This window comes from Urocitellus parryii, chromosome 6 (genome assembly GCF_045843805.1).
Source record: "Urocitellus parryii isolate mUroPar1 chromosome 6, mUroPar1.hap1, whole genome shotgun sequence".
Taxonomy (NCBI): Eukaryota; Metazoa; Chordata; class Mammalia; order Rodentia; family Sciuridae; genus Urocitellus; species Urocitellus parryii.
The window spans coordinates 132,761,456-132,788,827 of record NC_135536.1 but is presented as its reverse complement, the minus strand read 5'-3'; the positions used below and the strand labels follow the sequence as shown (position 1 = coordinate 132,788,827).

General features: G+C 36.3%; 1 protein-coding gene across 1 annotated transcript in view; it reads right to left on the bottom strand.

The window, feature by feature from the left end:
- Blm (BLM RecQ like helicase) overlaps positions 1-27,372 on the bottom strand; it is a 100,633-nt gene that overhangs the window by 51,281 nt on the left and 21,980 nt on the right. The window contains exons 2-4 of the mRNA XM_026388142.2: positions 8,957-9,058; positions 6,534-7,237; positions 3,678-3,840 (exon numbers count right to left, since the gene is read on the bottom strand). Of these exons, the coding sequence (XP_026243927.2) occupies positions 3,678-3,840; positions 6,534-7,237; positions 8,957-9,054 (965 nt within the window). The 5' untranslated portion in view covers positions 9,055-9,058. The remainder of the gene's footprint in view (positions 1-3,677; positions 3,841-6,533; positions 7,238-8,956; positions 9,059-27,372) is intronic.

Below are 27,372 nucleotides of genomic sequence, written 5' to 3'. Positions count from 1 at the left end.
ATGCTAGGCAAGCGCGCTACCAATGAGCCACAACCTCAGCCCAGTAAACTCTTTATATCTAGTAATATCTGTTCTCATAGATCCAGCCCAAGTGTTACTTCTGTTTTCTCCAGCAAGTGGTTACTAACATTTCTCTCTTCTGAGATTCCAAAGCACTTTATCTGGACTTCTTATATAATGCCAATATGTATGTATGTTTCTGTTTTTGTATATATAATTATTTCACATAGAATATCCAAAAATATATCAACTATAAGCATCAGTCTAATGGGATAGAAAAATAACAAAATAAATTAGAACTGAGTGTTAAGAAGAGGATACTGTGGAAACCCAAGGAAAGTTAACATTTTTTGGAGTTTGAGAAGTTTTTGTTGAGGAGATGGGATCTGAGCAAAACTTCAGACTATCCAGGAATCAACTGTATTTTCCTAAAGCAGGATTTCAAAATGCAATTTTCTAACAAAATCAAAACAGTGATGAATAACTTTTTATATGGCTTTTCAAATAAAAATATATAACAAAAAAGGTCATATTTTTAGCAGTTCCTTCTTATTGGCCTGACTCATTAGTCTCACTGGAACTCTGGGTTATTATAACAGCATAATTGGAGATAAAACTGAAGGGAGTGGTTTCATGCCTGCAGTCCCAGACATTCTATGTATGGGCAAGAGGATTACTTGAGTTCAGGAATTAAAGGTCAGCCTGGGCAACATAGTAAGACCTTATCTCTTTAAAAGAAAACAAACAGAATTGGAGTTGTGGCTCAGTGGTAGAGTGCTCAACTAGCATGTGTGAGGCCCTGGGTTTCATCCTCAGTACCACATATAAATAACTAAAAAAATATTTAAAAAAAAAAAGAAAACAAACAAAAAAAAACCACAGCTGAGAAAAGGTAATTTGAGGTCAGAAGATAAAGAATTTTGAGGGCCAGCTAAAGAGGTTTTGAAATAGAGGAGATAATACATGATCCTCTGTACTGTTACACACTGTCCATTCAACCTCAAAATTCAGGTTATAATCAGCATTAAAAAATAAAAGAGGGAAAAAAAGAATGCACATAAAATTTAAATGTATACTGTACCTAAAGTATCATTTGAGGAAATTCTATTTCAAAATATACAAATACGTATACTAGGTTACAATGGAAAATGTGGAGACAATCAACCTTGCAAATAGTCATTTTCCAATTGTTAATTAAAAGTCTTGGTGAAGCTATTTATAGCATTACAACTCAATAAATTACAAAGTCATTAAAAGGACTAAAAATCCTTTTAATGACTTTATTGAGTTTTAATACGATGTGAACTTTTGCTCAGTTTTGTAACTTTCTATACTTCTGTATGAATTTTTATCAGAAAGGAAAAGAGGAGGAAAGTTCTTTGGATTCTTTAGTTTTGTCATCAAATGGTAACCATACTTAAATCTCTCCCTCCTCTTCAAACATCCCAACACATCTGTTAAAGACAAACCAGGAGAACTAACCTAGGTCATACATAAAACATCTCATTCCTTCCCTAACTAAGATGATATACTACAGGGATCTTTTTCTCACCAAAATATTGATTAAATGATATGGTATATACTCTACTACTCAAATGGACTGAGAGTTCAATTGGAGCAAGCTGGTAATAATGTTAATTAGTAATTTATGCTACTGAGCAACTGTGTCACTAATTTGTTAAAATTCAGTGAATGACGAATACAATGATCAATTCTCTCTTATAGGATAAAGAAAGCAATATATTATACGCTGACTCATTCTCAAATAATGCATTAACTTAGTGTCATTTCAGTCCAGGAGTTCAGAAATATATTTTTTTGGAATAGAGTTCTCATGTCAAAATCAACTGCATAGCCAGATTACATACATACAAACATATACCTGTAATCCCAGCCTCTTAGGAGGCTGAGGCAGGAGGATTACAAGTTCCAGGCCAGCCTCAGCAATTTATCAAGGCCCTGACACAAAATTAAAAGCAAACAAACTACATAAAATATTTTTGGAGGTTCCATATAATTAGTGAGAATGAGACTTGACATTTTAAGAACACTACTAATTGCTGGGCAAGGTGCTGTACACCTAAAATCCCAGAGATGAGGCTAAGACAGGAGGATCACAAATTTAAGGCCAGGGGGCTGGGATTGTGGCTCAGTGGTAAAGCGCTCGCCTAGCACGGCCGGGACCCGGGTTAAATCTTCAGCACCACATAAAAATAAAGGCATTGTGTTGTGTCCACCTACACCTTAAAAAGAAAAAAAAAAATTTAAGGCCTGCCCTGGCAACTTAGTGATAGCCTGCCTCAAAATAAAAAAAATAAAAAGGACTGGGGAGCTGGGGTTGTAGCTCAGTGGTAGAGCACTTGCTTAGCATGTGTAAGGCTCTGGATTTGATTCTCAGCACCACATAAAAATAAATAAATAGAATAAAGGTGCTTTGAAGAAAAGTTCTAAAAAAAAAAAAAAAAAAGGACTGGGGATACAGCTCAGTGGTAGCGTGCCCCCTGGATTCAATCCTCAGTACCCACTTCCCACCAAAAAAGACTACTAATAACTTAAATGGAGATTTTCTGATGCTTTGGCCTTGTATTTATGATCCTCTTCGGTAGGTGGGATTACCAGTATGTGCCAAGGCACCCAGTTCTTAAAATCACATTTGGTCTTACTTTCTCTTATTCTTCATGTCCAAACCCAAATCCTTTCAATTTTGCTTTTTAATTTTTTCCTTTTTCTTGAGGTATAGTAATAAATTCAGTGGTGCTTTACCACTAAGTTAAATCCCCCCCCCTTTTTTTTTTGAAACAGGGTCTTGTTAAGTTGCTGAGTCTGGCCTGAAACTTGTGATCCTCCTGCCTCAGCCTCTTTAGTTGCTGGGATTACAGATGTGTGGTACTGTGCCTACCTTTTTTAAAAAATATTTTTTTAATGTCAATGGACCTTTATTTTATTTATTTATATGTGGTTCTGAGAACTGAACCAGCGACTCACAAAATGCTAGGTACCCTGGTCTCTACCCACTAGAGAGCAGCAGCACCACCTCTCCAAAATATCTCCAGATAATAGCAAATGTCTCTGGCTGGAGGGGAGGGAAGGAAGATGTAGATTTAGTTTGACATGGCTTTAGCCTTCTGAGTCCTGTTGTCCATGAGTGCTCCTTAGTAACCCTATCTCCCCATGTACTTTTCCAGCACACTATAAATCAACAAAACCACCAGAGTGATATGTATAGCTTTACCACAGGACGCTGGTACCATCAGTGTCGGGAATGTGTCCAACCTCCTCTTTTTAAAATATTTTTCAGTTGTAGATGGACACAATACCTTTATTTTTATGTGGTGCTGAGGATTGAAACCAGTGACTCACATGTGGTAGGCAAGCACTCTACCACTGACCTACCCAGCCCTGTGCCCACTTCTTTGATCTTAGCTTGAGATAAATCAAGCACATTGCAAGTTGGCTGAAAGTCATGTTTGTCCTGACCACAATATGAGCCCCCTTTGACTCAAATGGTAGGGATCCACTGGTCCTGCTGCTGCCCTTGATAATGCTTCTGTCATGCACTGTACAATCCTGGATCTCTCTCTCTCCCTTTGATCTCAAGTAACAAAAAATACATTTATGTAATAATGATAATAAAGCATCCAGAAAGAAACAATGTTTCTGATCATTAGCTAGTTTACCTAAAGCTTTTCAAAGAGGAAGAAGCACCAGAAATAATTTCTTCTTCTGGAGAAGGTGGAACAAAATCTATGTCGTAGTCATCATCATCAAAATCAATATGTGGAAGCTTCTCAGTTGAACATAATTCAACTTCTTCTACATTTTTCTTCTTTTCACCATTACCTAAGGTAGAACAGTTAATAAACATAGGCTACTTTAATAATTAATGAGACAGAAAGAACTGGGCATGAGCACTTACAAGTGAATGCTTTGGGCAAGTCATAAAAAATCACACCACTCTGTACAGGAGTCCTCTCCTTTCACACGGGAATATTTGCTGATTTCTTCATAAATAATTAGTGAGTCACTGGATTAAGTCCAATGAATGCTAGATTGAGGCCGAAGATTTGCTTAGGGATTTTCATGCCTATCTCCAGTTAAAATTTGAAAGCTATGCTTAGTATCAACATTGTCATGTTTCTATTTTTCACTCATATTTAAATAAGGATAATGTGCAGTGAAAAGTCTAATAGCTCAAACAATGTTGCCTTTATAGATAAACTGCCTCTACTTTACCACAGAGCTTTCCTAGTTATTCAAGTATCTTTTAGATTCAACTACATATCACATTAGTGCTCTCTAGTTTACCTATCACAAAGTGTTTGAACACTTTCTGATAGGTAAATTAGAGAGCACTAGGGCTGGGGATGTGGCTCAAGCAGTAGCGCGCTCGCCTCGCATGTGTGTGGCCTGGGTTCGATCCTCAGCACCACATACCAACAAAGATGTTGTGTCCACCGAGAACTAAAAAATAAATATTAAAAAAAATAATAATAATAAAAATAAATAAATAAATAAAAAATAAATAATGTGATATGTAGTTGAATCTAAAAGATACTTATTCTCTTTTGTTTTACTTATTATTACTTTTCAGTTCTCTCTTACCCTACAGCAACCTTGATGAGATTGATATAAAAAAAATTTTACTCTTGGGGAATGGTATACCAGTAGCTCTAGCTACTAGGGAGGCTAAGACAGAAGAGTTAAGTCTAGGAGTTTTGGGGTCAGTCTGGGCAACATAGCAGGACCTTTCTCTTTAAAAAGTTATTTTTTAAAGTCTAATATTTATAACCATATCATAAGGTGGCTTACTTCCACATGGTGGTTAATCTTAGGACATTTTGGACATCAAATAACTAAGACCCATCCAGAAAATACTTTGAACGTAATTTATAATATAGCCACATATCACATGATGTTTTGTTCAACAACAGACCACATACAGGATGGTGGTCCTGTAAGATTAAAATGGGATATATTGTGTAACGGTGCAACTTATTACTCATATGTTTATGATGATGAGTACTATGCATTATATTTGATGTAATGATAGTAAACAAACATCTGTTACTGGTTAATGTGTTTACTATGTTATACTTTTTTTTTGAGACAAGTTTTCACTAAATACTGGACTCAAACTTATAATCCTCCTGCCTCAGTCTCCTCAGTAGCTGGGATTTCAGGTGTACATCACTGTGCCCAGCCTACTATCCTATACTTTTTATTGTTATTTTAGAGTGTATGCTCTCTACTTATTCCATTTGTGTTACTGTCCCTGAATACCTTCCAGTGGGACAAGAAACGGAAGTAGAAGACGCAAGTTACTGTGTGTTTGTACCTTAGTTATCAACAAATGTTTAAAAAGTAAAAAGAAAGCTTACAGAGTAAGGATAAAGCAAAGAAAATATTTATGTACAACTATACTATGTGCTTATTTTAAGTGTGACTACAAGAGTCAAAAAGTTAAAATATTAAGTTAATAAAGTAAAATATTAGTGTGCTAAGATTAACTTCTTATTGAAGAAAAAAAAATTTAAATAAATTTAGTGAAACCCAAGAGTATAGCATTTATAAAGTCAATGATACTATAATGTCCCAAGCCTTTATAATCACTAGCCACTTAGTGACTCACCCAGAGCATTGTCAGGCTTATAAGCTTCATTCATGTTAAGTGTTCTATATAATACCTGCTTTTTTTTTCTTTAAATCTTCTAGATCATATTTTATAGTGTTTTCTATATTTTTAGATACATAGATACTTAGCACTGTAGTTACAATTATCTATAGTAGTCAGTCCAGTAGCATGCTGTACAGATTTGTGCCTAGGAGCCACAGGCTACACCTATGTGTGTGGACGGCTTTACCTTGGGTTTATGGAAGCATCCTCTGTGATGTTTGCATAACAATGAAATGGTCTAATATCACATTTCTTAGAATATATTGTCATTAAGTGGGCCTGGCTATACTTCAGTAGCATGCTTAGATCATATTATACATCAATATTTGGTGTATAATTTATGGTAACAAGCCCTTAAGGAATTATATCTGTAGGAAGGCTTAATCTCACTTTCCAGTTCTATCAGTAACTAGCCATTTTAACCTTGGTGGACCTTATTTTCTTCATATATAAAATCACAGACCTGTCGATAGTGTTAATATGAAAATCATATTAGCAGAATAAAACTTTCTAATTAATCAGTATGTCCTACCTCAAGAATGTAGCCAGTAGATTATTCAATAAGCATCTCACTAGGTCCTAAAGTCCTTAAGGATAAAAGCTCTATCTATTCTTACTACTATCTCAATGCTTAGCTTTTTTTAAAAAAAAAATGTTTATTTTTTAGTTGTAGTTGAACACAATACTTTTATTTTATTTATTTATTTTTACATGGTGCTGAGGACCAAACCCAGGGCCTTGCATGTGTTAGGTGAGCACTTTACAGCTGGGCCACAATCCCAGCCTCCCCAATGCTTAGCTTTAAATTAAAAAAAAAAAAAAAGTCAACGTAAGTATAAATTGATAAAATAACTTTTACCTCTTTCATCTCCCAAATGAGTTTTCAAAGAGTAACTTTCCTGAGTATTGTCATTTATAAGCGTTTCAGAAACAGGGTCATCATCGATGCAGATCACACCACTACTTAACCATTCCGAGTCATCCTTCTGGTCCTTAGCCGAATCAATTTGCTGGTTTTCAGAGGATGAGGGAGTCAAATCAGTTTTTACTGTATTTGTTTTATGAGGCTGTGGTTTTATAAAGTTTCTCTTAGCCTTTTTTGATTTCTGAGCAGTGCTTACTCTAACAAAGTGATTTTCGGGTGATGTAGAAAATGTTTTTGAAGTATCAAAGTCATCCATATCATCCCAATCATTCATAACGCTGAAAGAATCTGGTGAAGAACTAAATTCTAATTTCTTGAAAACAGCATTGCAGGGGGTCTTTATTGCTGGTGTGTTTTGGGTAGTACATAAAACTTCCTGCGGAATCTGCAACATATTAGGCAATAATGATTTTGAACTAGTAGCCTTGGTTTGCTGTCCTGCTGAAACATTTTTAAAGAAGTCATTGATCGTGGTCTGCTGATTTGGGTTGTGGGACAGAGACTCATTGAAGGAAAAGGCCTCTGACACATTCACGTCTTTATCACTTAACACAGGTGTTTTTGCTACTGACACGCTAGTTACAGAAGCTACAGATGCATCATTATCTGAAGACAATTTCTTCTTAAAAGTAAAACCCCTGAAAAATAATGGAAAAAAATGGATTAGATAAATTCATTGGTTAGTGGTGCTGGGGACTGAACCAGGGCTTCTTGTATGCTAGCAGGCTTTCTACAACTAAGCTACACCCCCAACTCCCAGATGAATTCATTTTAACAAACCCACTCACACTACAATAGTCTATTTTTTTTTTTTTACTAATTCATGACAAGTTATATTAATTGCATTACAAGTAGGCAAAAAATTTATTTCCCTCTGTAATTTTAAAATTTATTAGACAACAAGTTAATGCTCTGAATTCATATGCTCTGATTCTTCTCATTCAGGGGCTAATTATTTGGTTTTGAGAGTCCCCAGGCCATTTCCACACTCTATTCTTGGTCTACTAATCCTAGCACCTCCAAAAGGAAGGAATAACATTTGTGTAAAGAGAACCAAATGTAGCTACCTTTTGCTACTCTTTGATAAAAATTTTGAGGGAAAAAGAATTATAAATTACTAGCTCTGATGAGATCTGAAGGAGAAATAAAGGAGGCAGGAATCCTGAATATCTGCTAGGTTTAATGGCATGAAAATCTGTAGTGACTTTAAAACCAAGCACCCAGAACAGTGTCTGAAAATGGTAAAGGCACAGTATATACATAATACAAATTATTGTTAGTTATCATTAGGAGTGTAGATTATAGCTTACAAAACTGAAGACCTGTAGTTTCATTATACATTCTTTTGGAAAGGAAAAGAAATTATATTAAAATATTATATATACCTATCACAAATTCACACAAAAAATTCATTATTTCTTTACTGGAAAAGTATAATGTGCCAGGAACTCTGTAAAGGTGCTGCACAATTATTACTTGATGCTGGTAAATAAATGCTACCATTAGTTTGCAAAATGGAAAAATCATTGAACCTCTCAGTTTCATTTCCTCATATGCACAATTAAGAAACTGAGGCTGGGGTTGTGGCTCAGTGGTAGAGTGCTCCCCTAGCATGCACGAGGCACTGGGTTCGATCCTCAGTACCACATAAGTATAAAATAAAGATATTGTGTCCACCTAAAGCTAAAAAATAAATACAAAAAAAAAGAAAAAAGAGGGCTGGGGATGTGGCTCAAGCGGTAGTGCACTCGCCTGGCATGCGTGCGGACCGGGTTCGATTCTCAGCACCACATACAAAGATGTTGTGTCCGCCAATAACTAAAAAATAAATATTAAAATTCTCTCTCTCTCTTTCTTTCTCTCCCTCTCTCTTTAAAAAAAAATATTAAAAAAAAAAAGAAAAAGAAAAAAGAAATTGAAGTGCTAGGGTTGTAGCTTAGTGGTAGAGCACTAGCCTAGCATGTGTTAGGCACTGGATTTGATCCTCAGCACCAAATAAATAAACAAATATATAAATAAATAAATAAACAAAATAAAGGTATTGTGTCCATCTATAACTAAAAAAAGAATTCTTAAAAAAAATTGAAAAACAAGATCTTACTTGTTAAGACTCGATGAGGGAAGGGGGGATAGGAAGGACAGCAGAATAAAATAGATATTATTATTGCTATATGTATATAGGTGACTGTATGACCAATGTGATTCTGCAACCTGTACAATCAGAAAAATGAGAAATTATATCCCATTTGATTCAAATGTATGAATTGTCAAGATCATTGTACTGCCATGTGTAACCAATTAAAAAAAAAGACACAATGAATTAGTGCCTATGACAGAAAAATAACCAACATACTTACGAAGACTTGGGTTTTGAAAGACTTAATTTACTATTAAGTTTTCTAGCTGAGTGACGCTCTAGTTGCTCCTGTAGATTATTTAGAGGGACAGCAGCCATGATCCTAAATGGTGAGGGGGAAAAAATGTCAGTGAAGTTAGGAATTTTACATTAATCATGATATTTATCAAGAGGAATGCCTTGATTCAAAAAGGCATTGTTCCCACCTATACCCAGAGTAATGACTTTTTTTTTTTTTTTGGTCAACAATGTTTTGATATTTACATTTGGTGACATTTGAAATATATAATCTTTAATCAACTTGAAAAAGAAAATGACCTATTTCCCCCTCTTTTCCTCCATACACACTAAAATAAGCACACTAGATATTAAAACACCACCACCAATGAGTTACCAGCAAGATACTGTGCTTTATAATCATCTGGTTTCAACCTGAAAAAATACTCCTACAAGCACATTTCCATTCTTGTGTAACTGTAGTGGTACTGAGCTATTATTTCCCAAGATAATGTACAGCTCAAGGCACCTTAAAATTACTCGAGCTAGCTGGGTGTTCTGGTGTATACCTGTATCCCTCTGAGGCAGGAGGATCACAAGGTCGAGGCCAACCTCAGCAACTTAGCAAGGCCCTAAGCAACTCAGTGAGACCCTGTCTCAAAATAAAAAATTAAAAAGGCTAGAGATGTGGCTCTGTGGTAAAGCACCCAGGGTTTAAACCCCAGATGAAAGAAAGAGAGGAAGGAAGGAAGGGTTGTAATCTATGCATAGGAAGACATTTTAATTTTAACTGATAGTTATAACCCTTTTTCCCACTCTTATTTTTCTCTTCTTTCTTTCCCTCCCTCAATTCCTTCCTTCCCCAGGGCCTAGGCAAGTACTCTAAAACTGAGTTAAATCCTCGCCCTTCCCACTCTATCTTTACCAGAGATCTACTTTTATTTTTATGCCATGTATCTTAGGAAAAAGGATTAAACAATACTAGATGACATTAATGGGAATATGAAGTTTTACAAAAATTGCATTTTACTCATTAATTATTAAAATAACCAATGTTTACGAAGAAATGATAAATGTTCAAGGTGATGGACATGCTAATTATAATTACCGTTTGATCATTGTACACTGTATATATTTATCCAAATATCACTGTACCCTATAAATGTATACATTAGTATCAACTTCCAAAAATAAATAACAATGTTTATTAACTGTTTTAATTTCCATGGTAGTGAGAAGAAAAATTTAGAAACTGAATACTCACTTGAGAAATCTCACATATTGAGTTGGATAAGGATGACTTTGGTATAGATTTCCTCCTAACTTCTCCAGAGGAAAGAATTATTTCTTCTACTGTTTCTTCAAGATGTTTTAGGTAATATAGCTAATTATTTAATAATCACTGAATAATTCAGCTTGGTATGTGAATTATATCTCAATGAAGTTATTACTAAATATTTTAAAAAGTAGACAGGAGAGTATTATGAATCCCTACATACCTATCACCCAGATGCATCAATTATCAAATACATTCAATATTGTTTTTCTAGGGGGTGGGGGTTACCGGGGATTGAACTCAGAGGCACTGGACCACTGAGTCACATATCCAGTCCTATTTTGTATTTTATTTAGATACAGGGTGTCACTGAGTTGCTTATTAGTTCCTCGCTTTTGCTGAGGCTGGCTTTGAACTCATGATCCTCCTGCCTCAGCCTCCCAAGATGCTGGGATTACAGGCATGTGCCACCGAACCCTACATGCATACCCCAAGGTCCTCACTCCACCATTCTAGAAGCCCACCTATGAAAAGGGTGACATTTGTTGGCCATTTGTATATCCTCTTTTGAAAAATGTATGATTAGGTGATTTGCCCATTTTAAAATGGGAATATTTGTCCTTCTTTGCTGTTGAGCTCCTTATATATCCTGAAAATTAATCCCTTGTTAGACACATAGTTTGCAAATATTTTCTCCCATTCTGTATGTTGTATCTTCACTCTGTTGATTATTTCCTTTGTTGCACAGAAACTTTTTAGTTTGATGTAATCTCACTGGTCAAATTTTGCTTTTGTTGACTGTGTTTTTGGGGGTCATATCCAAAAAGTCTTTGCCCACACCAATGTTCTGAAATGTTTTCCCTATATTTTCTTCTAATAGTTTCAAAGTTTCAGGTCTTAAATATAAGTCTTTGATCCAATTTGAATTAATTTTCATACACGATAAGGAATAGGGATTTAATTTCTTTCTTCTATAAGTGGCTATTCAGTTTCCCCAAAGTACCATTTATGTTTTTTCCAGCACCATTTATTGCAGACTCTTTTTTTTCAATATATATGCTTGCTACCTTTGTCAAAAATCAGTTGGCTGATCAGTAAGTGTGTGAATTTCTAGGTTCTTTTTTTTTAATATTTATTTTTTATTTGTAGTTGCTGTGGGTCTTTTGTGATTCCATGAATTTTGCGACTCCCCCCTCTTTTTTCCTAGCTCTGTAAAGAATGCCCTTGGTATTTTACTAGGTATTACACTGAATCTATTCATCACTTTGAACAGTATGGACATTTTAACAATATTAAGTATATAATATGAACATGGGATGTTTTTCCAGTTTTTGGTGTTCTCAAAATTTCTTTCTAAAGTGTTCTGTAATTTTCATTATAGAGATTATTAACGTCCTTGATAAAATTTACTCCTGTGCATATGTGTGAGCACTTATGAATGGGACTGCTTTCTTTATTTCTTTATCAGCAATTTTGTTATTGGTATATATTTAAAAAACTACTATTTAAATCCTGTGACTTTAGTGAATTCATTCATGAGGTCTAACACTTTTTTTGTACACTTCCATGTCCCAAGAGGTAGTGACTTGCTATGTTTCCAGGCTGGACTTTAATTCCTAGGCTCAAGTAATCCTCCCAACTGAAACTTCTGAGTAACTGTGATTATAGGTGCACAAAACTGTGCCCAACTCCCCTCTGCATCTTAAAAACACTGATCTTTTATTGAAGCATGCTCTCTCTAGAGTCCTGTCCAATGTGAAAGTCTTTCCCAGACTACAGCCCTCTCAGAATTTCAACATCAGCCAAGCACTGCTGACAAACACGCAGAGATACAAATAAATACATCGAGCCTCAAGACACTAAGCAGAACAAAATGGTCCATGGCATCATTACTTACTGTTTTCTACATTCCTTCTATATCTTAATTATTTTCAGATCAAAGTCAGCCATGGTATTATAATAGTAGAGATTTTCTACATTATATCATAGCATGATTTTACATGTATATTTACTCATCCCAGTAATATAACAGTTTATTAATTATCTCATTACTATACCTTAATCCTAGGAGTACCTTTCCCAAGTTTTATAATGTACTACTTTTTGGCCATTACTTCAGTCAAAGTCCTAATCAAAGTCATGGTAGTGAAAAATAGCATTTCCCTACTGAAACCTTCAGTGAGAATGCTTTCATGAAGTTGGTTGAGTATGTTGTATCTTCATTCTGTTGATTATTTCCTTTGTTGTACAGAAACTTTTTAGTTTGATGTAATCTCACTGGTCAAATTTTGCAATAGGGTATGTCCAGATTACATATTCTATGAAAATATAAATAAAATTATTTGAAACACATAAAAGCTTTTCACCTCAAACATAAAAATCAATGATAAAATTAAAGGAGAAAAATTAACTGAAAACAAATAAATCTGAATTAAACTCAACACAAGAATCATAAGTACAACTTGGAAAATGATTAAAATTTTCCTTTACATATAGAAAAGAAGTTATGCCATTGTAATAGAATATAAATAAGCAAAAAGCTGATTAAACAATACAAACCCTATAATGAGTAAAACAAATGAAGCTAAAAAAATATATCCATACATTAAAAAAAAATAAATCAGTAAAAGATTGGATGAAAGAAAGATCATCCAGAGCTTGAATTTAAATACATACACAACACACACACACACACACACACACACACACACACACACACAGAGCAAAAAGACTCCTTGGAGTAGTAAAAGAAACCAATGGCAAAGAATAAATGATTAAAGGAGTTCTGTTTGAACAATGTCTTGAATTAATAAAAAGAACTTAGGCCAGAAGTTGAGAGGACCTACATTTAACAAATACATTAAGATAATAAGAGATAGTCTTATGACATTGAACTAAAAGGAAAAAAATTAAATCCTACAATAAGTTATAAGCAGGAAAAAAATCAGAATTAAAGGTAACAAACAGAATTACTTCTACTTCTGAGCAATACAGAGAACATTTATAGGATTGTTATGGTTTGGATCTGGAATGTCCTCCCAATCAAAAGTTCATGTTTTGAAAGCATGATCCCTGATGCAACAAGGTTCAGAGGTTGGGTTTTTAGGCAATCATTAGGGCTCTGGCCTTATCAGTGAACCAATTCAAATCGCTGGATTAATCCAATAGTATGCCTTGGACAACCCCTGTCCCAAGCCCTTTCCTCCCCTTTCCCCCTATCTCTCTCTTACTTTCTCTTCCTCCCTTCCTTCCCTCACTCCCTTCTCTGCTTCCTGGCTGCCACAAGCTGAGCAGCTTTTCTCAGTCACACTGGTCACACCTTTCTGCCATGAAGTTCAACTTAATGGGCTGACCAACCACAGACTAAACTTCTTGAACCATGAACCACAATAAATTTTTACTCATTTAAGTTGTTCTTGTCAGGCATTTTGGTCACAGTGACACACAGAAGTCTAACACAAAGATAATCAGAAAGTGCAGTGTGGTGGCACACCCCTGCAATCCCAGTAAGGAGGCTGAGGCAGAAAGATCACAAGTTTGAGGCCAGCCTCAGCAATTTATCAAGATCCATCTCAAAATAAAAAAGTGCTGGGGATGTAACTCAGAAGTAAAGCACCCCTGGGTTCAATCCCTGTTATCAAAAACCAAAACCAAAACAACAACAAAAGACTACCAAGAAAAAAGGCCTAGGCAACTTTCAAGAGAAATATCTTTATGGAATTTAAAGGCGATAAAAGACTTTAGTCATTAGTTATAGTAGGTTTCAAATGTTATCTTTAAAACTGGCTATTAAGAATTGTTCAGAGCTGGGGTTGTGGCTCAGCGGTAGAGTGCTTGCCTAGCACGTGCGAGGCCCTGGGTTCGATCCTCAGCACTACCTAAAAATAAAATAAAGGTATTATGTCCAACTACAGCTAAAAAAAAAAATATATAAAAAAAGAATTGTTCAAATAGTAACAGTGCCCTAAAATTTTAAAAAGTCATATGGTCTGAATTAACTGGATCTATTAAACACATTGTAATAATATTAATGGGAAAAGGACTATTGCTAGGAAGTACATAATTATAACAAAAAAAGTAAGATATAAAACGACCTTTATTTTGGGGCTGGGGATGTGGCTCAAGTGGTAGCGAGCTTGCCTGGCATGCGTGCAGCCCGGATTCGATCCTCAGTACCACAGACAAACAAAGATGTTGTGTCCGCCAAAAACTAAAAAATAAATATTTAAAAAAAATTCTCTCTCTCTAAAAAAGATAAATAAAAAAATAAATAAAATAAAAAATAGTGATGGGCCAGGTGCAGGGGTGCATGCCTGTAATCCCAGCAACCCAGGAGACTGAGACAGGAGGATTTCGAGTTCAAAGCCAGCCTCAGCAACAGCAGGTGCTAAGCAACTCAGTGAGACCCTGTCTCTAAATAAGATATAAAATAGTGCTGGAGATGTGGCTTAATGGTTGAGTACTCCTAAATTTAATCCCCTGCAACAACAACAACAACAATACAGGTGGGCCAAGCATGGTGGCACATGCCTGTAACCCCAACAGCTGGAAGGCTGTCGCAGGAGGATTGCAAGTTCAAAGCCAGACTCACCAACTCAGCAAGACCCTGTCTCAAAACAAACAAACAAACAAACAAACAACCCCCCTCCCCCAAAAAAAGGGCTGGGGATATGGCTCAGTAGTTAAGTGTCCCCTGTATTCAATCCCCTGAAACAATAAACAAACAAACTTGAATGAATGGAGACTATGTATGAGATACTGTTGTCAAAATTTATCTCATTATTTCCCACAAGAAAAGAAAATGTATTAATTATTGGATATCATATGGTCTCCAAGCCCATTTTCCAAGGATCTTTCAGAGGGTTTTTTTTCCACATAGGTTTTAATTCATATTCTTTTTTCTCCCTGTTCCCCAGCCCCCAGCCCCCAGCCCCCAGTTCTGGGGATTGAATCTGAAGTGCTCTAACCACTGAGCTACACCCCAGCCCTTTTTATTTATTATATTGAGACAAGTTCTCACAAAGTTGCTCAGATTGGCCTTGCAACTTGTGGTCTTCCTGCCTCGGCCTTTTCCTCTTCTGGCAAAGGAGAGGAAAGCAATGAATAAATTATATAAGTTACAGATCTTAGAGCACAGAATAACAATTCAAAATTTGAGAGAAATGTGGGCTGGTGTTGTGGCTCAGCCCACATTTTGATCCTAAGCACCACATAAAAATAAATAGATAAAATAAAGGTATTGTGTCCATCTACAACTAAAAATATATTTTAAAAAATTTTGAGAGAAATGGCAGAAAAGATGAAGAAGATAAAGATAATAAAATGGCAATAGTAAAATGAAATATAAAGGATGAAAGTAACATATAAAGAAATGAAATATAAGAAAAACAGAACCATAAATACCATAGTATATTAATGATTTTAAAATCTAAATTAAATAGATTTTTTAAATCAATATTGACAAAAACAAAATGAACTGTCAAAACAGAAGAATTTAAAAATAGTTTTTAAAAAAGTACCAAAATTCATTCTATAAAATAAACATGATCTTGACCTTAAAGCTTCATTAACACAAAATAAAAAACATGAATTCTTGCTTGCCAACCTCAAAGAAACCTGCAGCTCTGCCTGGCAAAACTATGTTTCTCTGATCCACTTATTTTCTCTCTTTCTGTAACCACTTTCTCAAAATTTCCTATTCCTCACTCTTAGCAGATGACTTCCCTTCTATGACACAGAGAAAGCAGAAACCAACACATGGAACTCCTTCATCTTCCAGCTGCCAAACAGGCAAGACCACCTTATGTGGACCCAGCCTACCCTCTTTGACCACCTCAAGTTCTCTACCGAAACTTTAGGATCCATACAGATCTCCCATCTTTTCGAAAAATGTAATCTATTACTTACATTTAATACTCTTACTCTGTATAATTAGTCCTCTTTCTCAACTAGTTTTCCTTTTACATTGTATATATATGAGAGACTCTTTAGGGGAAATAAGAAAACACAATACCTATAAGACTCCTTACGTCTCCTATACTTACTGATCTCTCTTCACTTGCACAGCTGAACTTCTTGAGAGGCTTTCACTCTCCATTTCTCTAAGCCCAATGACTCTTCTATTATAAATCTGGCTTTAACCTGATCACAATTCTAACACCATGAATAGGGTCAATATGATTTCCATTTTAATTAATTCAACATACTCTTTCAATTCCTATATGTCCTAACCTCCTGGCACACAAAACAGCTGACTACATCACCCTTCTTGAAACACATGCCTTCTTTCAGATGCTCTTCACAGTTCATTTCTACTCCTCCTTCCTTGTCAATTTAGGCAGTAGCGCAATGGTGGTTATGAGCATGAGCTCTGAGGCAGAATATGTGGGTTTGTATTCTGGATCTATCACTCATTAGCTAAGTGTCCTTGAACATATCATTATTCCTCATCTCTAAAATGCCTACCCACCTTATATAACTATTATACAAATTAAATAAATTAAACTAATATTTATGAAGTGCTAAGAATGGTGTTTGGAAGATAGTAAGCAATATTAAGAGTCTGATAAAGAAAAGTTCCCCTATAATACACTTACAATAACGGTTTTCAATTGTACTAGCTATTGTAATTGCATTTTGACATTTATTGAATGAGAATTAAAAAACAATGTTAAAAAATATATAAAATATATCAAGGTTTTTATAACTGTGGTCAATTATGGCTTATCCAAGAGATGAAAAGCTGATACATTAAGTGAAATCACTAACAATGTATCAATTCAATAGTTTAATGAAAAAAAATCAATACAATCAGGTCGACTGATTTAAAAATATAATGTCCCTGCAGTAAAAGTCAGTTAAGTGTGTGGCTCAATAGTTTCACCTACATATACAACTGAATAAATAACAGTTAAATCAAAGCAAAGAATGTTCCAGCACCAAAGCAGGCTTCCAGGTGCTCTTTCCTAGTTAGAGTTGCTTTACTCTTCTTAAAATTCTTGCACATATATGGAATCATACAGTATCTATCACCAATGCATTTTTGAAAGGATATCAGATAAAAATCAAACCATTTTAAGTAAACACATCAAAACACAGAATTAGAAGTATTTAAAATCAAGAACCAATATAATATCTTATATTTTATAATGGGAGTGAATTCATTAAAATCAGGGGCAAGACTGGAAACAAGACTATTCTCTCATTTTCACTATCAAATTGAGCATTCTTGCCAATGCAAAAATGTTCAAAAAAGAAAATACTAGGAAAGACAAGATTATCATTACATGTGGACAACTTGATTATATACCAACAAAATCCAAAGAAAATCAGTCATAACAATGGCTAATTAAAACTTCAGGAAAGTGAAATAAAAGATAAATATAAATTCTCTAAAGCTAAATGCATTCTCATGAAGTAATAATAACTAACTAGAAAATGCAATTTTTTAAAGGCATTCAACTAGCAATAGCAAAGAAAAATATTAAACAAGTAGTAATTAACCTAACAAAAGACATTCATAACTGAATGAAAGTGACCAAATATTACTGAGAGAAATAAAGATGTGAACCGAGAAATATTTCATATTCTTAAATGAAAGGTCTTCATCATGTACAACTACAAGACTAGGATCCTAATTAGAATAAGATATACTCCATGTTTGTATAAATATGTCAAAATATACTCCACTGTCATGTATGTCTAAAAAGAACAATATTACAAAAAGAAAAAGAAAGAAAGGTCTAAATATCATAAAGATAACATTTCTTCATGAATTAATTTCTGGAACAACAAAATTCCAATTAAAAGGCCATAAGAATATTTCATAAAACTCAACAAAAATGGTTTGACTTTTATCTGATATCCTTTCCTTTGACAAAAACAAGAGACAAAAATTCTAAATAAGACTGGAATGGGAACTAATATATATATATATTCATATATATATATACACACACATATTTTTTTTTAAAAAAGAATGTTATATATCTTTACAAAAAGAAAAACAAAAACCTAGTCCCCAAAATATAATGGATAATGAAAGAAGAAAATAGGAAAAGGAATTAGTATTTAACAAATGTCTTTAGGATAGTAAGTAAGCAATATACCCTAGATCAGAAATGTGCAAACTATGACTCACAGATCAAATATGAACTGCTACCTATTTTTGTAGTTTTGCATTTGTTCACATACTGCCAATGGTTGCTTCTGCATAACAAGTGAGTAGTTACAATAGAGACTATCTGGTACACAAAGCCTAAAATATTTATAATCTGATCCTTTATAGAAAAGGCTTTTTGACCATTGCCTTAGACTATTGCTAGAAAAAAAAAAAAGAAATTCCTAAATACATCAAATCTTTGACAATTTAAATAAAAAATGCTAAGGACAAAATCTCAATGAAATTGAGAACCCAGGAAGGTAAGGTAAGCTAGAAGTTGCTTCTGTTCTGAGGATATCTGTCTAATCCTGAGAACCTAAACATCAGTTTTGATAGCCTTGGTGGAAAAGGATGGACAGAAATCGAAGTTGGAGCCTTCCTATTGTGAGAAGTCTTCCTATATAAACCAGCATGCCAAAGAACTATGTCTTTGGGGCCAAAATCAAATCCCACTTCCATTCCCAAGAATTTAGAAGAAAAAGTAAAGTTACTGTCAGGTGCAGTGGTATACACCTATAATCCCAGCTATCTAGGAGGCTGAGATAGGAGGATTAAGTTCCAGGCCAGGAAGGAAGGAAAACAAAATTAAAAAGTTATTTGTTCCTAAAGGACTAACTACAGAAGATGCTGAAACCATAAACTCCTAAAACTTTTCAAACCAATTTTCATCACCTGCACAATTAAAAAAAGCAAGCAAGCAATGAATTTAGATTAAAATGAGTTTAACCTCAAGGCACTTGGCAAGTGCAAAACTGTCTCTGGAGGAATATACCTTTATCCTATGCCTTAATTAATTATCACAAAAAAATTTTCAAGGACAGTGCATAGCCAAGCATGCATGGAAACAAGGTACCAGGAATGAGAAAGAACTAGTAAACATAGAGAAATACTTTGAGGTGTAAGAATATAAAGCAACTGTATACATTATGAGAGAAATAAAAGGCAAAGGCCAGCCTCAGAAACCTAGTGTCAAAAAAAGACCTTGTGTCAAAAAAAGGGTGGGGTAGTGAGTAGGGGTGTACCTTAATGGTCAAGGGTCCGTGAGTTCAATCCTCCGTATTGTGGGGAAGAGGAAGAAAGGAAGGAAAGCCAAGCTAGGAAGAATATGCAAGATAGAAAAATAGGAAAAATTGGGGCTGGGGATGTGGCTCAAGCGGTAACGCACTCGCCTGGCATGTGCAGGGCGCTGGTTCGATCCTCAGCACCACATAAAATAAAGATGTGTGTCCAGGGATAGGAAGGACAGCAGAATAAAATAGACACTACTATTGCTATATGTATATACATGACTGTACGACCAATGTGATTCAGCAACCTGTATACTCAGAAAAAGGAGTAATTATACCCCATTTGATTTCAAATGTATGATATATCAAGATCATTGTACTGTCACATGTAACTAATTAAAACAAATTTTAAAAAATGTATTAAAAAAGATGTTGTGTCCACCAAAAACTAAAAAATAAAAATATTTAAAATTCAAAAAAAAATTACCTTGCCAAAAGAATTTCTAAGCTAAAAAACAACCAAAATTAATAGAGTAACCAGATTACACAAAGCTAAAAAGACAGTAAGCTAGCAGAAAAGTCACATGAAAGCATTCAGGATCCTCTTTTTGTTAGTTTTGTATTGCTGTGACCAGTCCTCAACTAGAACAATTTAGATCTGGACATGGTGATGCACTCCTGTAATCCCAGCAGCAAAGTCTAAGGCAGGAGAATTGCAAGTTCAAAGCCAGCCTTAGCAACTTAGCAAGATCCTGTCTCAAAATAAAAATAAAATGGGAAGGGGATGTGGCTCAAGGGTTGAGTGTCCTTGCGTTCAATTCCTGGTGTCAAAAAAAAAGAGAGAGAGAGAGAGGAAAAGTTTATTTTGGCTTTCAGGGGTTAAGTCCATGTCCAGCCAACTCCATAGCTCTGGGCCCAAGATGAGGCAGAACATCATGGCAGAAGGGTGAGGTGGAGGGAAGTTGTTCAGTTCATGACAGCCAGGAAGCAAAGACAGTGAGTGAACATTCCCCTCACCAGGGACAAAAACCCCAAAGGCATGCCCCCAATGACCTACTTCCTCTAGCCATATACTATCTGCCTACAGTTCCCACCCAGTTAATCTATTCAAGCGGATTAATCCATTTATTTACAGTTCTCATAATCTACTAATTTCACCTCTGAACATTCTTCTTACATTGTATCATAAATGAGCTTTTGCAGGACACCTTGTATCCAAACCACAACACTCTTCGTGGATTTCTCACATTTCTACATTGTTGTACAAGACTTCTGAGCAAAGGACGTGTTTAGTGGCAAATGACCTTGAAAACTGAAGATAACAGTAATCCCTCCAGAGAGATCTGGGGCCATGCATTCCCAAAGACAACCTGAGTAGTAATGACAAAGCCCTCTCATGTCTCCCAGGTGATATTTCCTTACATTTCAGAGAGGAAATATCAAAGTACCTTCCCCTTCAGAATCAGGAGACATCTGTCTCCATTCCAGAGTAATGTGTAGTCTCTCTGAAGGGGAGGGCATGCAGATGGACCAGCAACTCCATAGAAGTTCAGAGTCTCTCCTGTTCTGTACTGGACCGGATCTGCACTATTCTTCAGTCTTCATCACGAAACCTTGTAGGAACTGGGGCAAGGGAAAGTGATGTGTGAAACTGCTGGTGCATTTTTATCTATATCTGACCAGGAGTCTTGTGTCTTGTCAGTGTGTAAAAAATTGGAGCAGGCTAAATTGCTATCTTACAAGTAGAATACAATTCAGACCTTTTATAGTCTCTGATTTAATTGAGACATATACAGAGACACAAAGACAACAGAAAATATGAGAAGAGACTTACTTGGTAGAGTAAGAAAGTCTAACATAAATCTAGCAAAAGTTCCACAGAAAAAACAGGGCAGAATTAATATTGGAGAATATGTCTGGGACTTTTCCAGAACTAATTAAATATATAAGTCCTCAGATTCAAGAAAGCTCAGAAATTCCAAGCAGGAGACATAAATTTCATGTGTGACATTTGGGCAAAATATTGATTTCTCACCTGGGGTAATAGTTCAGTGGTAGAGCATGTTCTTAGCATGTGTAAGGCCCTGTGTTGAATCCCCAGCATGCTCCTCAAATTTACTTTAAAAATTAAGGCAGGCTTGGTGGCACATACCTGTAATCCCAGTGACTGACTTGAGACTAGGGCAGAAAGATCAAAAGTTCAAGACCAGCTTTAGCAACTTAGCAAGGCCCTAAGCAACTTAGTGAGGTCTCGCCTCAAAATAAAAAGGCTGGGGCTGTGACTCAGGGGTTAAGCCCCTGGGTTCAATTCTTGGGACAAAAGTAAACAAATAAATAAAAAATAAGGAAATTGCCAGATGTGGTAGCATACACCTGTAATCCCAGCAGCAGAAGGCGAGGCAAGAGGATCACAAGTTCAAAGCCAGCCTCAACAACTTAGTGAGGACTTAAGAAACTTAGTAAAACCTTGTCTCAAAAAAAAAAAAAAAAAAAAAAAAAGGCTGGGGATATGGATCAGTAGTTGAGGGGCCTTGGGCTCAATCCTTGGTACAAGAAAAAAAAGAAGAGCCAGGTATAGGATTCATACCTGTAATCCTAGCTGCCGGGGAGGCTGAGGCAGGAGGATTGAAAGTTCAAAGGCAGCCTCAGCAATTTTGCTAGGCCCTAAGCAACCCAGTGAGACCCTGTCTCTAATAAAATATAAAAATAGAGATAGGGATGTGGCTCAGTTCCAGCCCTGGGTTCAATCCCCGGTAGTTCCCTCAAAAAATACTGAATTGTACACTTTTTCTTCATGGTGCTGAGTGTCAAACCCAGGGTCTCATGCTAGGCAAATGCTCTACCACTGAGTTACATCCCCAGCCCTGCTAAATGGCACTTGATTAAACCCAGGAGTGCTTTACCACTGAGCAACATTCCCCAGCCCTTTTTATTTTTATTATTAGTGACAGGGTCTCACTAACTCTCTTACACATTGCTGGTGTGAATATAAAATGGTTCAGCCAGTTTGGTAAAGTTGTGTAGTACTCTAGGAGGCTACAAATAGGATTACCATATGACAGAGCAATTTCACTCCTAAGTATATACCCAAAAGAATGGAATACAAGCTGGGCATGGGTGTGCATACCTGTAAGCCCAGTGACTCAGGAGGCTGAAGCAGGAGGATTGCAAGTTCAAAGCCAGCCTCAGCAAAAGCAAGGTACTAAGCAATTCAATGAGATCCTGTCTCTAAAATACAAAATAGGGCTAGGGATGTGGCTTAGTGGTCGAGTGCCTCTAAATTCAATCCCTGGGCACCCCACCAAAAAAAAAGGGTGGGGGACAAGCTGTAACAGTTAACCTTTTTTTTTTTTTTTAAGAGAGAGAGAGAGAGAGAGAGAGAAAGAGAGAGTTTTTAATATTTATTTTTTAGTTTTTCGGCAGACACAACATCTTTGTTTGTATGTGGTGCTGAGGATTGAACCCGGGCCGCACGCATACCAGGCGAACGCGCTACCGCTTGAGCCACATCCCCAGCCCTGTAACAGTTAATCTTGATTGTCAACTTGATTAGATTGAGAAATATACTTAGAAAATTAATAAAACACCACGTTGGGTGTTTTCAAGGGTGCTTCCAGAGATGACTAGCATGTGAGACAGCAAATGGAAGAGGAAAGACACACACTGAATGTGAGCAGCTCTGTCCAATAAGCTGGGGACCTGGATGGAACAAAAATGAAAGGAGGAAGTTTGCCAGCAGGTACAAACTCAATTCTTCTTGCATAGGTGCATCTCTCATGGCTGTCATTACCCATGAACATCAGACTTCAACTTCTTCAGCCCTTCAACACGGACTCAAACCAGAAACTTTCCAGGAAGCTTCTAGGCTTTCAGTCTGGGACTGGCACTATATCATTAATCTCTCTGGTTTTGAGGCTTCCAGCTTCTTAGACTGAGCAACTACTGGTTTCTCCTGCTCTCCAGTGTTATAGGCACCATTGCAGGACTATACAGCCTCTGATCATGTGACTCAATTTAATATATTCCCTTTTAGTATATAATTGATTCTATTTGTCTAAAGAACCCTGACTAATATATTTATTTTCTGTTCATGGTTTTGGAGGTTTAGTCCATTTGGGCCTGTTGCTATGGGCTTATGATTAAGCAGGACATTATGGCCAGAACGGTGTAGCAGCACAAAGCTGGTTACTTCATAGCAGCCAGGAAGCAAGGACAGAGACAAGCTATAACCTTCCAGGGCACAAGCAGTGAGCTACTTCCTCCAACTAGGTCCCACCTCCTACAGTTTCTACCACCTCAATAGTCCATTTGATTATGAACCCATAAACATATCAATCCATCAATGAGATCAGAGTCCTCATGATTCAATCAGTTCCCTAATCCCTACCTCTGAAGATTATTGCATTGTGCCCAAGTCTTCAACACATGAGCCTTTGAGGGACATTCCAGATCTAAACGATAAGTATTCAAACAAATACACAAACGTTCCCAGGAACATTATGCATAATAACCCAAAAGTGAAAACAAGGCAAATAGCCCTCAACTGATGTGAATAAATTAAATGTGTATGTATACATAATGTGTCATTTGATCATATGAAGGAATATAGTACTAATAAATACAAAATGATAATTAACCTTGAAAACATTATGCTAAGTGAAAGAAGACAGTCTCAAAGAGTCGTGTATTGATTCCGATTCCATTTATGTGGAATGAACAAGAATGGGAAAATCTGAGAGACAGAAAAAAGAGTAAGATTGCCTAGGGTTCAGAAGGATGAGAGGATTTGGGGAAGATGGCAAAGGGTGTGGGGTTTCTCTTTGGGCTAAAGATACTTAACTGTACACATAAAATGGGTGAATTTTATGATATGGGAAATACGTCTCCATAAAGCTATTATTTTGGAAGTAACAAGAAATAAAGACATTTTGAGAGTCTCATAAATCTGTACCTTGGGTTGGGAAAACAGCTCAGTGGTAGAGCACTTGCCCAGCATGAATGAAGCCCTGGGTTCATTCCCAGTATTAAAATAACAGCTTGCCACTGAGAGACCAGGCCATTTTATATAAAGGATTTGGACATCCTTGGATTTTGGAATCTAAGGAGTATCCAACTACAATCCCCAATAGGTACTAAGGGAAAGCTGTATTTTGATGCTCAAAACATCGTATTTGGCCAGTGGAAATATAGTTCCTTCAAGATGGCCCCCACCTTTTGTACTAATTAGTTATACATGAAAGTAGAATGCATTTTGACACATCATACATAAACGAAGTATAACTTCTCATTCTTCTGGTTGCCCAAGTCCTTTTTTATTGTGGTAAAATACACATAACACATGATTTCTCATCATTATCATTTTTAAAGGCCCAAATCTGAAGTGTTACATATATTCATATTCACCCCAGAAGTTTTTCATTCTTGACACTGAAAGGATATCCATTAAACAAGTAGTTCTCGTTACCACCTCCTTTCAGCCCCTAGCAACTATCATTCTATTTTCAATTTCTGAGTTAGACTTTCTAGACACCTCTTATAAGTGGAATCATACAGTATTTATCTTGTTGTAACTGACTTATTTTACTTAGCACAGTATCTTCAAGGTTCATCCATATTGTAGCAAGTGTAAGAATTTCCCTCCTTTTAAGCTGGGCATGGTGGCTGACGCCTGTAATTCCAGTGGCTCAGGAGGCTGAGGCAGGAAGATCCCAAGTTCAAAGCCAGCCTCAGCAATTTAGCAAGGCCCTAAGCAACTAACTTAGTGAAACCCTGTCTCAAAATAAAAAATAAAACTCCAGCTAGGGGCTGGAGTTGTGGCTCAGTGGTAGAGTACTCACCTAGAATGTGTGAGGCACTGGGTTCAATCCTCAGCACTACATAAAAATAAATAAATAAAATAAAGGTATTGTGTCCATCTACAAAAAAAGGTGGTGGGACTAGGATGTAGCTCAGTAGTGAAGCACCCCCAGGTCAATCCCTGGTACAAAAAAAAAAAAAAAAAGAATTTCCCTCCTTTAAAGATCAGTAACATTCTATTGTATACTAATATTACATCTTATTTATCCTTTCATCTATCAAAGGATGTCTGGGTTGCTTCTACCTTTGGCTACTGTGAATAATAATGCTATAAACGTGGGTATAGTGGGTTTTTTTGTTTTGTTTTGTTTTGTTGAGATCTGGCTTTCAGTTCTTTTCTTTCTTTTTTTTTTTTTTAAATATTTATTTTTTAGTTCTCGGCGGACACAACATCTTTGTTGGTATGTGGTGCAGAGGATCGAACCCGGGCAGCACGCATGCCAGGCGAGCGCGCTACCGCTTGAGCCACATCCCCAGCCCTCAGTTCTTTTCAATTCTTTCAATAGCAAACAAGGCTTCCAACTTTCCTAAATACTTAGCAATACTTATTATTTTCTGGTTGCTTTTTTGGATTTTTTGTTTGTTTGTGATACTGTGGATTGAACTCAGGAACTTGTGCATGCTAGTATATACCACTGAGTCACATCCCTGGTGAAATAAGGTCTCAATAGTTTGCTCAGGCTGGCTTTGAACTTCCAATGCTCCTGCCTCAGGCTTGCACATACTGGGATTATAAGTGTGCACTATTGCACCTGACTTTGTTTTTAATGGCTGTGAGGTTGTATCTCCTGACTGATTTGCAATTCACTAATGATCAGTAAAAATGGGCATCTTTTTGTATGCTTATTGACCATAGCATATATTCTCTAAAAAAAATGACTGTTTAACACCTTTACCCACTTTTTAAGGCAATTATTTTTTTTATTTGTTGACCTATAGTTGTTTATATATTCTATATATTAGTCCCTTATCATATATGATTAGTTGGAAGAATCTGAGGAGGATTAGGTTAAATCTTTATTTTTTGGCGGAGGTGAGGGTGGGTACGTGGATTACAGAGGAGCTTAACCACTGAGCCACATCTCCAGCCGTTTTGTAAAAAATATATTTTGAGACAGGGTCCCACTTAGTTGCTTATGGCCTTGCTAAATTGCTGAGGCTGGCTTTGAACTTGTGATCATCCTCTTGCCTCAGCCTCCTGAATTGCTGCAATTACAGGCATGGGCCACCATACCTGGCTTAAGCCTCCTTTAAATGTTCTTAAAAATCAGTGAAATCATTTGGTTCTGAGCTTTTCTTCATTGGGAGGCTCCTGATTTCTGATTCAATCTCCTTAAGTCACGGGTCTATTCAGATTTTGTTTCTTCATGATTCAGACTTGGTGGTTATGTTTCTAGAACTTATCCATTTTATCTTCTTTATCAAATGTTTTGGATATGTGGTATCTATTGTCTGTGCTATAAAAGATACTTGAGCCTAGGTCTTTTGTAAAGTTTTGTACTGGGTATTTAACCCAGGGTTGACACTGAGTCACATCCCCAGCACTTTTTTAATGTTTTATTTTGAGACAGGGTTCCACTAAATTGCTTAAGGATCTTGCTAAATTGCTGAGGCTGGCCTCAAATTAGTGATCCTCTTGCCTCAGCCTCCTAAGTCATGGGGATTACAGGCATAAGCCAAACCAGGCCATCTAAAGGAAAGTTTACACAGTTCTGGAAGCTGGAACATACAAAAGCACAGAGCCAATATCTGCTAGGTTTCAGATGAGGCCCTCTTGGTGAAAGGGCAAGGGCGCATGTGCAGAGGAGAGAAAATGGAGCAGAAGTCCTATGAGAGAGGCATGAGAGCTCTGTCTCTATGACCCAAACACCTCCTACTAGGCCCCATCTGTCAACACTGCCATGCTGAGGAATAAGGGTCTTTAGTGGACACCCTCAAATCATACTAGTTGGTATACAAATGCTCATAGTGTTTTCTTATAAACATTTTTTTATTTTGGGGGGGCACTAGGGATTGAACCCAGGGGTGCTTAATCACTGAGCCACATCCCCAGCACTATTTTATATTTTATTTGGAGAAAGGGTCTTACTGGGTTGCTTAGGGCTTCACTAAATTGTAGC